Here is a 13,367-nt window from a genome sequence, read left to right as displayed (position 1 = left end):
AAATAAACACAAAATAGTTGCAATGAGAGGAAAGAGGAGGAAAGGACATGAGAGCGAGAAGTTTGGGATCTTCTGTCTCACTTGTGCAGGGCTGATGTGATCATCGCAGCAGGAGGCCCCCGTAGGATTTCTTCACCTTTTAACCCTTATCCTACAGCCCCTGGCCAGGGACTTTCCTTCTTCGCACTGAGTAAGAAACATCTGTCCGGCTCAGACTCCTAGCTGGAAAGGACAGATCACAGCCTTCCTTATTCTCTATTTTGTTGAAGCAGACACATTTCAGAGAGGAGCGCTCCAGCTGCCCTCCCTTTAAACAACAGCTAGCAGAAGCCAAGGATCCGAAGGCGGACAGAAAGGCGGCTCGTTTTCCAGCCAGTTAAGGGAGGTAGGAACATACTTCAGCTCTGTTGGACGCTGGTCACAGAGATTGATAGGAAAACCTTTTCCCGTAAGCAGAAAGCAGGAGAAGCACCCGATGGGAATAGCACTGCCTTCCCAGCAGTTGCTGGAAGCAATCGAGCACGTCAGCAGCGCTGCTTACAACTTTGCACCTCCTCTCCAGGGTTTCTTAGATCGACTCTCAGTAGTACCTATCTGGCAAAAGTTTTAAGTTTGTTAGATTGCAGTAATAGTCTGCATAATTAATACGCCCATTCTAAGGCTAAAACAACAAACACAGATATTTGAGTGACAGTTAGTTATGGCTGCATTGTAAGAAAACATCACCGAAAAACACTATGAAATGTATGTGATGGTGATAGTGCCTTCTATAATCAGAAAAGATCCTCCTGCCACTCACTTTATAAATCAGACAATAAATTCCTGCTTTTTTTTTTTCCCCCCCCCTGGAGCTGCAGAGATTCACAGACAAACAGAGCCATTAAGTCAACAAAAAACCGCAAAGGAGTGTGAATTAACTTAGCACTGAAGTACACACCATAGCAGAAAACTCTGTAGTTACTTGTCCTGGGACAGAACTACCCTGTGATGAAACCAGAGTTAAGTTTCCCAGTTTACACTAATGAGTCATTTGAATGCTACTCTTCACTTTTTATCCTGGCCCCCTACTCCTTTTCTCTCTTCCCCTCCTCAAAACTCCAGAAAAGAAAAAATAGGTTTTATCTTAGTAATGACTGACTCTTGAGTGCATATAAGCGTGTTCTGTCTGCTGAAAAACCTTTAGTAGTGAAGAGTAACTTAAGTTATTCATCTTAGTGCTGACAAGCTTACGCAATTTAACTTCATTTGTGCACACAGACAAGTGTATTAGATAGGTCATAACTAACAGTGTGACATGACCTCAGCTTTGAGCTTTAAGGGTATTATTTCACACTGAGTAACAAGTCATTAGACTGCAAAACTTATCCACATGGCACAGTGCAAATAATTTCAGCAACAATTGTGCAGAAACAGTAAATGGGAATGCATTAGAGCATGCAAGATTGAGGAAGATACACTTATTGTTATACCTTATATCTACTCTTGCACTTCTTCAAGTTATCTCCCTTAGCAACACAAAAGGATTTTGTAAACCAAAAGTTTACTTAGTGCCACCATAAGAACATCACGCAGTATAACACAGAATTGAAAGAAACATTTCTTTAATAAAGAGCACCACAAGAAATAATGGAATAATATAAAAAGTGATATATTCAAAAAGGATAAGTTTTTGTCAGTTTGTTGCTCAAATCAAGTTCATATAGATCACTACTTTCTAGGAAAGCAAAACTGCCAGATGGGATCACATCCATAGCCTACCTCTGGCACTTCCAGCACGTCAGCAGAACTAGGAAAAGACTGGATCACATAGATAAACCTTAAAGGAGCTGTTTGCAACATGACATTTTAGAAGTCTCTTTTTGTCACATGTCAGCTTACAGCTAGGGGATTCTCTCCAACCCCCTGGAATCTCCCACATTCCCAACACGGACACCATGAGGCAGAGCGCTTCGCTGACTCTTCTATCCCAGGAAACGTCAGCTTCTTCTGTTTCAAACTGCACTCCATATCCTCCCCTCTTCCCCCTCCCATTCACCTCAAGCCCATGCTTTACTTTGACATCCTCTCTCTGTTGTTTCTTGATACAATAACCGCTAGGAGCATCAGATAAATTACTCCCACCATCTCTTTCCTAATGTGCTTCTTACAGTGTTTGCTGGGAAGGGGCAGACTTGCTGTCAGTATTTCACCATATTTTTAAGGACCACGAGTATTAATATGTTTGGGTTTTTTTAAATCATAACTGTTTGCTAGATTCTGTATATGACTTTGGAGTTCATCAAGATTAATGATTGCTCACATGCTCTACACCGATAGGTTTCAAAAAGCAGTCCCTAAAGTATCAATCTTCCCCTGCAGCATCCCAAAACCAGGCCCAGATTCTCTGCTACATCTGATTCTGCTTAAGAATCTACATGGAAACGCAAACGTCAGAAAACTGCAAAAGAAACATACATTAAGTGTGAATGGGAACATTTGTCTAGCGCATTACGTGACTCAGTGCAGTTATTCTTCATACAAAGGGAAAATTACAAACTGACACAGTATTTTCAGAATTGCTTCTTTTTTATAAATGGGTATCATTCCATTTTGAAGCTTAAAATACATTTTTCATCTGATATCATGTGTGTATTTACCCTTTTAATAACTCTCCCAAATAGACTGTAATTCTTCTGTGTGTTGATTGCATCAAAGGTCTATTTGAAGGCAGGGGTATTAACTGCGTTTGGATAGCTTCCTGTATCCTTATTCCGTACCCAAAATGTAATCCTGTGAACTCCTACTGTCAGCAATAAACACCTACAGACAGTTTATTTTGTTTTTAAAACCCAAACCCCAGATAAGATAGAAAAATAAACCAAAGTCTCTCCATTTTTGTGTTGTTTTGCCTTTTTTGCCCTTTTCTTTTCAGGCAGCAATAGTGAAGAGCCTGGCGGTAGCCATAACCCCAGAGGGAAGAATGTGCTCGGCCTGCCCCACTGAAACCCATCGCATTCCTCCTGGGGTGGAGACAGGCCTACCCCGGAGGAAGGCAGGCAGCAGATCTGCCATCACCCTGCCCCAAGGCTGGCTCTGCTGGAAAGTGGGTGGGGAAGCAGATTTCGTTTGTGACAGCCACTATCTCCGCTGCCACGAAGGGTTTATCTGGCCTTGTTTTCACTCACAAAGCAGCAGGACAACCCACACGTGACCTGCTAGCTGGCTAGAAAACTCTGGTGTGGGGAAACAGGCAAAGAGACAAGGTTGCTCTTCTCCTGCTAGGCAAGGTCATCCCCGTGCCCTGCCGCCATCCCAGCCCCTGGGTACAGCCACAGGCCTTGCCCACACACAGCCCCGCATCCAGACTCCTCATCTGAGCTGGCCAGCCTGTCACAGAAGACAAAAATTTTCTTTTTAAAAGCCAAGGTGGCAGAACTTTCTTCTGGCCTCCTAGAAATTCTCAGAGAAAAGAACAAAACCTGAAAAAGCACCGTTCTCTGCCAATAACTTGCTGTACAAAATAAGAAGGAGCAAAACCTTTCCATTTAATGTAGTTCTTGATGCGGGGCCTAAACTCAGCTGTCCAGAAGTGACAAGCTGGTATACTAACTCAGCACAGTCTCCCAGCAGAAGTATCACCTCTTTTACACATTTTTTTTTTTTACATGGAATTATTTGTATTATTATGTATAGATATTACGTATAATAATACACAAGCCATTTGGACATAACTGCCTGGCTTTTTTTAATTACATTTTGTTATACCATCAGTTCCAAGAGACAACTATCATGCTGTCATTTACTCCAAATAACTGCCATTTACCTGAAAAAAAAAAAACAACAGGAAGAAAAATGTGTCACCATAACCTCAGGGTGTTTAATCCTAAAGTTGTAATTTTGGTGCATAAAATGCAATTAAATATATTCCTTCTCCTCAGTTAAAAATTAAAAAAAATAATAAAAAAAAGAGGTTAGAGAGTTCAAGAGTTAATCCAGTCTCTTTCATCTCACAGAAAGCTACCTTATAAACATTTCCCTACTGGATACTGCTAAGGAGACAGTCAGATACTACATAAGTAAGATTATTTTTTACACCCAAAAGCAGTGTGGCATGTTTCAAAGAGCCTCAAAAGTTAATCGTGAGAAACAAAACTTTTGTCAGCACCTGGAAGCAAGACCAAACACAAGCACAAAAAAGAGACTTCGGAACCTTTTATTGGAAGCCAGGTTTTGGTTTTGTTTTTTTTTGCTTTTTTTTTTTTTAAAAAAAAAAATACAACTAGCATATTGCACTGAGCAATATTTACAAAGCTAACACTATTTGTACAACTATGAACACTTTTCCTAAAGTAAACAAGCCAGAGAATTCATTAAAGAGGAACCGCAATAGCCTAATCAAGAACTGATAAAGGGGGAAATGAGAACAAACAATACCTTATTTTCAGTCTGGAGATGGGAGAATCCCCACCCTCTCCCCCCAGAAAAGGAAAGAAAAATGTGATACTGCCTTAGGAATACTTGTTTGTACATATGAGGAGCTGAATTCACATTAGAGTCCCTAAACCAGCAGCAAATTACACTGGACTAACAATATGCACCTGTACACAACACATACCTGCCTTGACAAGATTACCCCTTTCTGTCTGATCTTTCTGCCTGCCTTGCTCAAGTAATTTGCATGACATAAGGTCTGTCCCTCCTAATGAAATACTGCAATTAAGTTGCAACAGTTGAAATTGCTTCTATTGGCAATAAAATGATTAGTCATTGAAGCACGGAAAATTTTAAGGTCCTTTCGAAAAAGTCTCAAGACTTCTGTCACTGCAACACTACAAAAGTAGAAGGGATGAAAGAAAAAGAGGTGTATCCTTGCTTTATGTTTATTTGCTCTACGCGGAATAAACTTATACCTCATCAGTTGTACCCCTTTTTGATGCAAGAAAACATTTCACCCAGTATAGTCTGGTGACATCTATTTTTAGACTAGAAAAAGGTGATAGCAAGACTAAAGAAGTATGAGATACCCAAGCCAAAGTCATCTACATTACACAAAATTACTCTCTCCCCTACAATCACTACATTTTGAATCACTGATGTTCCTTTTACTTTTTACCAAGACTTTTATCAAAGCTATGAACCAAATTCAATGAGAAATAAATGTGTTGTAATGTCTGTAAAAGACCATATTTTATTCTAAGCACCTGATCCAAAAGTCATGCCAAAAAAACACCAAAAAAATCCATGCCACAGAAGTGTCAAAACTGTAATTTCAAGATTTTTTAAAGAGAGAGAAAAGGACACTGGAAACATTTTGCAATAGGACAAGGAGTAATGGTTTTAAAATAGTGGGGGGTAGATTTAGATTGGAAATTAGGAAAAAATTTTTTACAATGCGAGTTATAGAACACTGGAACAGGTTGCCCATAAAGGTGGTAGAAGCCCCATCCCTGGAAACGTTCAAGGCCAGGCCGGATGAGGTTCTGAGCAACCTGATCTAGTCAGGGATGTCCCTGCTCCATGCAGGGGGGTTGGACTAGATGACCTTTGAAGGTCCCTTCCAATACTAACCATTCTATGATTCTATGATTTTTAAGTCTGTCATCTTCTTTTTAAAAAAGGGACTTCTGAATACCAAAAAACATGAATGAAAATGGAAGGATTATCTCTCATCTGAAAGAGTGATCTAGTCAACTGAAGGCCTCTAGAAGTGATGCTCATTTCAAGAGTCAAGGTCTACACTTTTTTTTTTTTTAAGCTAAAGTGTCCAATAGAAGTGTTCTTTTCTCATACATCCAACTCGTGTTTATTTCACATAGCCACTTTGGGCTTACAATTGACTAAGAGGAATGCAAAACAAGGTCAGCTGTGTATAATTTGAAGTTAAATTCATGATATTTCATTATTTCCTCTAGTTAGTGCATATGTTGTTTATACTGAACGTTCAAAGCTTGCAAGATTTCATGAGTACATGGAGGAGCAGCCACTACACAGCATCAAAAACATGAGATACATTAATTTGTTTTTCCACTTCCTCCCCCTGCTCCCTGCTAGTTCTTCATTGAATTGTAACCCCCGGTGACTAGCTGCACCAAATCTTACTAACACACCTACCAAAAGACAGAAGCATAGTGAAAGGGTATCCATAAGCTGCTATACATCCAACTGAAAATGATCTTCAACATCATAAAAAGTCACAATTTTACTATTTCCTCATCACTCAGCTATTATGATCCCAAGTTAAGGGTTACTATTTAAGAGCTGTTAAGAAAAATTGTTCATATCAAGAAATATCTTTAGAATATCTGGCTTATTTCATACAGCTAGTAGTTCAGCTGCATTTCAAGAGGAACAGGACAATTTCTGTTACTCGAGTCTCCAACTTTCCTATCTGTAACAAGAAAAGAAGCGTTCAAGTAGTTCAGGTGTCGTCCATCCAAGCTTAGGAACATTTAAATTAACAGTGTACATCAGGGTGGTATACAACATGAAAGTTCGAATAACTAGCAGAAGATACTTATCTTACTTAGTTCATGTACATTAGATTTCTTACTCTGTTTTACATACTGTCACCTGCTCTTACGCTCTGAAACCACCCACTGGTAGTTAATTCAGAGCACTCACCACAGATCAAGCACTAACAGTGCTGTATCATTGGCAGCAAAGTCAATACCAGCTGCTAGTATCCTGATAAATACTCATATGATGAGACCCATGCTCCTCAAGTGAGACTTACACCCAAACAGCAAGTTCAGGAGGTGGGTATACCCCCAAAGTCATACCTGAGATTGTTTCAGCATCTTCAGTCTGCACACAAAACAACACAACTTCCTTCTACCATCAACAAAAACATTGTGTTTAGTCATGTTCTCAAATTCATGGCTTAGGGTTTACTAACCCATGTTTAAAAAAAATACCGAAAGTCAAAATACTGGTTCCTGAATAGCACACAGCAGAAGGGAATGAGGGACAGACTTCCTTCCAGAAGGAAAGGTTTCTGCACCAACACAGATTCCTGCAAGGTCGTCAGCAACTCCTGGAGGAGCACAAGCACAATCAAGTTCAGAATATTAAGATGTCACAGAATGTTACTTGATTACACTCATCTGCCGTGAGCTAACTTGACCCAGCTCTACAAGGCCAGCACTGAATGATGTTTAACAAGTTCATCGTGGGTTTGGTTTTTTTTTTTGTTTGTTTTTTCCTTTTGTTTGTGGGTGCGGGGAGCAAGAGAGAGACTGCGTAGTCTGGTCCCGATCGGGGCTGAACTACGACAGTTTCTTTCAACCAACTGGCTTCTTAAATTTTCTCACTATGCTCATGCAAGATCACAAAAAAAAAAAAGCTTTAATGCAAACAGGTGCCTTCCAGAAAAAGGGCTTTTGTCAGGCACTGCAGCTTTTACCAGCTTACAACCATTCTGCTGAATAAAACATTTCTTAACACCATTACATATCTTAGCACGTTTGAGTATTACTCAAGACAAAAGAGGCACCTATGTGATTACTGCCAAAGAGCAACTGCCAAACAAAACCACAGTAAAAATACTCCACTTCTATTACTTTTGTACCTATGCCGTCTGAGCCTATAGTTCAAGCATCAATAACTAGCTTAATAGTCTGGCAGTTTTTAGTCACTGTCTACAACTGACAACATTAGAATAAGTAAGAGGATGCTGTATGGAGCTTTGTCTTAATTATATCAGTGCCCTTATGTCCTGGGAAGACCAAGCCTATGTCTCAATTTTGAACTCTTTGGTTTTAAATAATTAAATGTACAATCAATAGCAATAATCAAATAACCACAGGATTTTTAGTAATCATTACATCAAAATGAAGATTTGCTAATTTACTTTCAAAATCATCTTACGAACTCTCATAAGTACCAGGAAGCCTATAAGATTCAGAAAAATCTGAACCGACTTACCCCAAAAAGGGTTTTCTCCTTTCCCAATAACAGTTTATGTGATATACTTTTGAGGAAGTTTTACCTTTTATCAAACAAAATGTATTTCACTCCAAGTGGGACACATTAGAATACTGGGAATTATTATATTACATCAGTAGACTTTCTACAAACCAGTTCCATAAACCAACCACCAACACTAAAATCCTGGTTTTAAGCACATCCAGTTGTCATAGCGAGTCCTAAAGCATAATAGTTCTAGGAGAGAATTTAGAAGACCTATTCCCATTCCCTCAAGCTTTTCTCCCCTGCTTTACCAAGGACAGCTGTGTTTAAATATCTGGTGGTTTCTTAGCATAATGGCAGTAAAAAAATCCTCTATGCTGCTACCACAAAGAATCAGCTATTTTAACTGGCACGTGCACAGCAGAACTGCAATGTAGCCGAAAGCCACGAAGCCAAGGTTTACCATCACTTTTTAAACAACAGATGGGGAGAACGGGCTTTCCAACTACATCTTGAAAAATAAGGGGATCAGAGGAGAAAAAGTATAGTAGGTTAAGGCAAGGACATAAACATTTGCAAAGTTGAAGGCAACAGAACAAGTGAGGAAAGAAAACAATGCAGAAGATGGCAGAAGCGATGACATTTAGTAGTCCTCCATCCTTATGCACAAACAAGTTCCTTCACGTACTCGTGCAACTACCGCACAGGCTGCAGAGACCCGCACTGGACTTAGCCCCAGCTTCCTTCCCCTTCTTCACTGCTAAATCCACATCCTCATCTTGGACCGGCAGCCAACACCAAAGGCCACCTGTATCTTCCCCAGAGATCTGCTGCTGGAAACGACCAGTTTATTCCAGCAAACACACTGTTCCAAATACCAGCTCCAGGGAACCAGCATCAGGTGCCAATGGTTATCAGAAAGTTATTTCTGTACCAAAAATGCACAAATGAGACATGAAAATAGAAATCCTTTTAATGGGGGAAAAGACTTCCATGGTATTAAGGCGCATATTCAGGAAAAACTGATTTTACCACCTGCAGGACAGGGTTGGTTGGGTTTTTTCTTTTTTTAGCCTTAAAGTGATTGTAAGCTAGCTTTAATACCATGTCCAACTGTTTCAAACTAAAAATTGAAGTCCCTGTGAAACACATGTCTATGTACTAGCTTCAAAGTGCTCCTTTTCACCCTTCCTAAGAACTGAAACCATATTTAACTGCAATTTCAGACTTTTTATCTCCCTTCCCAGATGGTAACCTGGATCTGCCCCAACACTTGCATGCAAAAGCTAATAGAGCGTGAAGTTACAATTTTCCATATATATATGTGAAAAGTATGCGTTGCAGAAAAGCAGTTTCCTACTGAAATCACTTTCCCATCTTTTCGTCTGGTGCAGCCTCTTGAAATATCACCAGTATAAAATACGGCTTTAAAAAACACAGCTCTTCTGTGCCTCTGCCTCAGCATAGAATTACAGAGAGCGTAAGCCAACACTTCAATCAGCGCACTCAGCTAAAGTTCACCGTCTTAAGTACGTCAACTTTTTGTTTGCTTGAAGACAGTGATCACTATGTCAAGGTCACTTCTAGGTCTTTGGAGTGTGAACCTTCAGCTTACAACTGATCACGCACTACACACAAGCAGGAGGAACTTTACTTTAAGTCCTCCTTTAAGCACTACTTTTCTTTTATATGAACAGAAAATAGTCTAAAACAACGTGCAAGATCTAAACTCTATGGCCTACAGTGGATGCAGATGCTAAACCAAGTCATGCTCATATAAGCCTGCTGTGTTATCACTCTGATAATCTGCCTTCTGAAAAAGCAGATCCCTCTTTCAAGTGAAAATTAAAGAATTATTTCTTTAGGACAGGGAACCACTTGACCAACTATGTAGTCAGGGTTTTCCCCTCAAAGGTTCTGATGTTATTGCAGTATGGAAATGGAGCTATAAATACACTGAAAGGGCAGTTAGGTGGAAAAAAGCTAGCATATTTAGGGACTGATTTATGGTATCAATTTAGGAGGGCAAACTCTTGCTTACGACTCTGTACATTAACAGAGAGCATAACTGTACATGATTTAGAGTGTGAGTGGAAAATTTATTCAAACTTTTAAAACATTAATACTGCTCTCAATTCCTACACATTGGTAAAGTGGTGTCCTGTGAATACATACGCTCACACGGAGGATCAGCCAAAGCACAGCCCGAGTCCAGTTCGGCAGGGAAGCACAGCCCTGCCATCACCCATCAGGATGTTCTCTTAGCGAGTCCAATCCAGCGTCCTTTGCACAAACAGGATTTCGGCCATTGGGAACCCGAGAATGGGCCATCCCAAATATATATTTTTTTTTTTTTTTTAATTTTAAGAGAGTTCTATTTCACCAATTTCCTGGCATTTAACAAACTGCCCGTAACAGCAACAGTTCTTCAAGAAGCGGTTGTTAATCACTAACAGATGAAAATAATATAGTCACATTAAAACCTACATTCACAGATTCTCAAGTGAATCTGAAGGTTTAGCTACTTTAAAAAAAAAAAAAATAAATAACTCCAAAGGCTATTTCTATTTAAATACCACCTAACTGGCTAAATGAAAATTAAAAAAAAAAATTAGGAAGGCCCAACACTTTGTACCAATTACACAGACGCCAAGAAGCGACTCGGGCGGCAGCGGGTCAGGGCTGGGGGCAGCGATGGCTCCTGGCATCCCCCCCTTCTCTCCTACGTGACCTGACAGCGGCCCGGCCGAGCCCCGGCTGCCCTCTCCCCAAACCCGCCCTCCATTTTCCTGCGCGCTCCCTGTGTCAGCCCCGCTACAGGCATCCACTTCTGAGCGGCACTCGCCTGAACTTCCCAGGCACTTTTCTTGCAACTCCCACCCGCCCTTTTTCCCCCGATATCGAGGGGTCCCGTCCCAAGGGCAAACCCTCCCCTACCCCAACCCCCCCAGCCCCAGCGGGGAGGGCTCCCGGGGCATCCCCGGCTCCGGGCCGACAGCTCCGGCTGCGCCCCCCCGCCAGCAGCCGCTCTCGGTCCCCCCACGCCCCCCCTTCGGCCTCCCCTTCGATCCGGCACCAGCACCGGGACGGCAAGTGTTTACGTTTAAAAATACATAGAGACCGAGCCCGGATCCAAAGGGAAGGCGGAAAAACTCCGCCCCCCCTTCGCTCTCCCGACTCGCTCGGAAAGACGATAAAAGCAGGGCAGAAACATCTGACCGCTCGGCGCCTCTTTTTTTTTTTAAGGGAAAATAGAAAAGAAGAAGGGGAAAAGAAAAAAAAAGTGGGGAAAAAAAAAATAGAGGAAAATAAAGGGGTCGAGCAGCCCCGCGGGGCGTATCGGACGGCAGTCCCGGCCGAAACCGGGAGGCGGCCCGGGAGAGCGGCTCGTCAGCGGCCCCGCCGCCGGGCCCGGCCGGGAGGGAGGGAGGGACCGCGCGGGGAGGCCGAGCCGGGGGAGAAGCGGGGAAGGGAGCGGGAGCGCGGACCGCGGGTGGGAGCGGGCACTCACGTAGCGTTTCAACTTCTTCTCCGGTGGGGACTTTCGGAGCCAGCCCGAGCAGACCACCTCCCCGCCGCTCATGGCTGGGCCGCCTGCCCGCCCGCCCGGGCGGTCCTTCTTCTCCTTCTCCGGCGGCAGCAACGGCAGCAGCGCCCGGGCCGGGCCGGGCCGAGGGAGCCCCGAGCCGCGGCAGCAGCACCGCGCCCGCTCCGGCCTCCCGGGGCGGCGGGGCGAGGGAAGGGGAGGGCCGGGGGAGCGGGGTGTGTGTCTGTCTGTCTCTCACGCACACGAACCAGCCGGAGCGGAGCGGCAAGCGGGGCTGAGGCGGGAGGTTCCCCCCTTTCCTCCTCCTCCTTGCCGCCGCCGAATCACAGGAACATCGGGGGAAAAGGACGGGGGGGCCGCCGCCCCGCCGCAACTTCAGCTCCGGTGTCCCAGGGCAGGATCCAGCCGCCGCCCCGCGTCGGTGGCACCGCCCCCCGTACCCTCCGCCCCGCACCGCCGGGACCCTCCCGCCGGGGACGGGTCGAGGGGGGATTCTCTCCTCTCCCTCCCCTCCCCTGGCCCCACCGCCGGGCCGAGCTCAGCGCCGGCCGCCGCGGCTGCCCGGGCTCCCTCCTTCCCCTTCCTCCTCCCTCTGCGCCGAGAGGAGGGGATGGGCCGGCGCTCCTGCCGCCTTCACCTCCCCGGGGCGGGGGGGCGGCTGGGGCTGGGTCCTCTCCCTCCAAGCGAGCGACGGAAGGAGAGGTTTACCCTCTCAGTGGCCCTCCACAGTGCCGTGCCCTCCGCCTCCCCAAGCCCAATTTTCTCTAAGACACCGGCCGCCGCGCCAGCCCCACGGCGGCACCTCCCCGCCCCGCCTGCCTGCCTCCGCCCCCCGCACCGCCCCGAGCGGAGGAACCCCGGCCCGACGGCAACCACCCTCCTCCTCCCCTCCCGAAACTCCGCCGGAGCCTTTTCAAACAACAAGGGCCGGGAGGGAGAGGGGAGGGGACGGCGCTTCCCAGAGGGATCCTGGGAGCTGTAGGCGGCGGGGACTGCGGCGGCGCGGCCGGCGGGGTTGGGCGGGGGGGCACCGGGGAAGGGAGGGGACGGGGCCGCCGGCGGAAGGGAAAAGGGGTGAGGGAGGGACCCCGGCCCCAAACCCACCCAGCGGGGTGGTTCGGAAGGACGGAACTGGGAAACGAGTGGCGGTATGAATAACAAATATTGAAGTCGCGGCTGAAATGGTGATTGTTTTGAAACCCACCGCTAAATCGTTCCTGAAGAGATGCAGGGGAAAAGAAACAAAACAAAAGCCCTGTGAAAACTGCATTAAAAACAACTCGGCGAAAGGAAAGTCCTCTCAGCCAGTCTGAAACAGCAAACAAAAAATAAAACAAAACAAAACAAACAAACAAACAAAAAGTGGAAAAGTTGGGGTGTGAGGGCAGAAAGGCGAAATGCCAGGTGCGGCAAATGCCGGACGGGGGGTGCTGGCGCTTTGCCGGTAAGAAGCTGCGATGAGAGGCCGACCTGTGACAGCTGGGGTGGATTCACGAGAGTGGAAGCGTCGGAGGGATTTGAAATTTTCCCTGGAGTAACCAGCGCCCACCCGCGTGGGTGCACTCCCCGCTGCAGAACCCCCCCACTCCGAGCACCACGGCTCTACAGCACCCATCCCTACCGAAAACCCACCAAAAAAAAAAAAAAAAAGAATAAAAATTTTTAAATAATGATCAAATTTCGACTGCGCGTGCCTGCGGCATTTCTGCTATTTTTAAGTGGCGCGTCGGTGGGCTGCGAGGCCGGCCCCAGCCGCGCTGCCCTGGAAAAGGGCCGCAGTCCCCGGTGCCGGGGCAGCCCCCGAACGGGCCCTGCTGGTGGCGGCGGCAGCTCCCGCGGGCGAGCCCAGCGCCGCCTCCGCTCCCGCTGCCGGGAGGCGGCGGAGATCGCCCTCAGCTGGCACAGCGCCGTGGGAACCCGGGGAGGCACCCAC

General features: G+C 45.5%; 1 protein-coding gene across 5 annotated transcripts in view; it reads right to left on the bottom strand.

The window, feature by feature from the left end:
• GAB1 (GRB2 associated binding protein 1) overlaps positions 1-12,166 on the bottom strand; it is a 102,384-nt gene extending 90,218 nt beyond the window's left edge. For 2 of the 5 annotated variants that reach the window (XM_086746536.1, XM_086746533.1), the window contains exon 1: positions 11,399-12,166. In XM_086746536.1, the coding sequence (XP_086602662.1) occupies positions 11,399-11,470 (72 nt within the window). In that variant the 5' untranslated portion in view covers positions 11,471-12,166. The remainder of the gene's footprint in view (positions 1-11,398) is intronic. The other 3 variants (XM_086746532.1, XM_086746534.1, XM_086746535.1) reach the window with 2 other exon arrangements.
• Between the last annotated feature and the right edge of the window lie 1,201 nt (positions 12,167-13,367).

The sequence above is a fragment of the Chlamydotis macqueenii genome, chromosome 4, assembly GCF_036417535.1.
Source record: "Chlamydotis macqueenii isolate bChlMac1 chromosome 4, bChlMac1.mat, whole genome shotgun sequence".
NCBI lineage: Eukaryota > Metazoa > Chordata > Aves > Otidiformes > Otididae > Chlamydotis > Chlamydotis macqueenii.
This window is presented reverse-complemented; position numbering and strand designations above follow the sequence as displayed.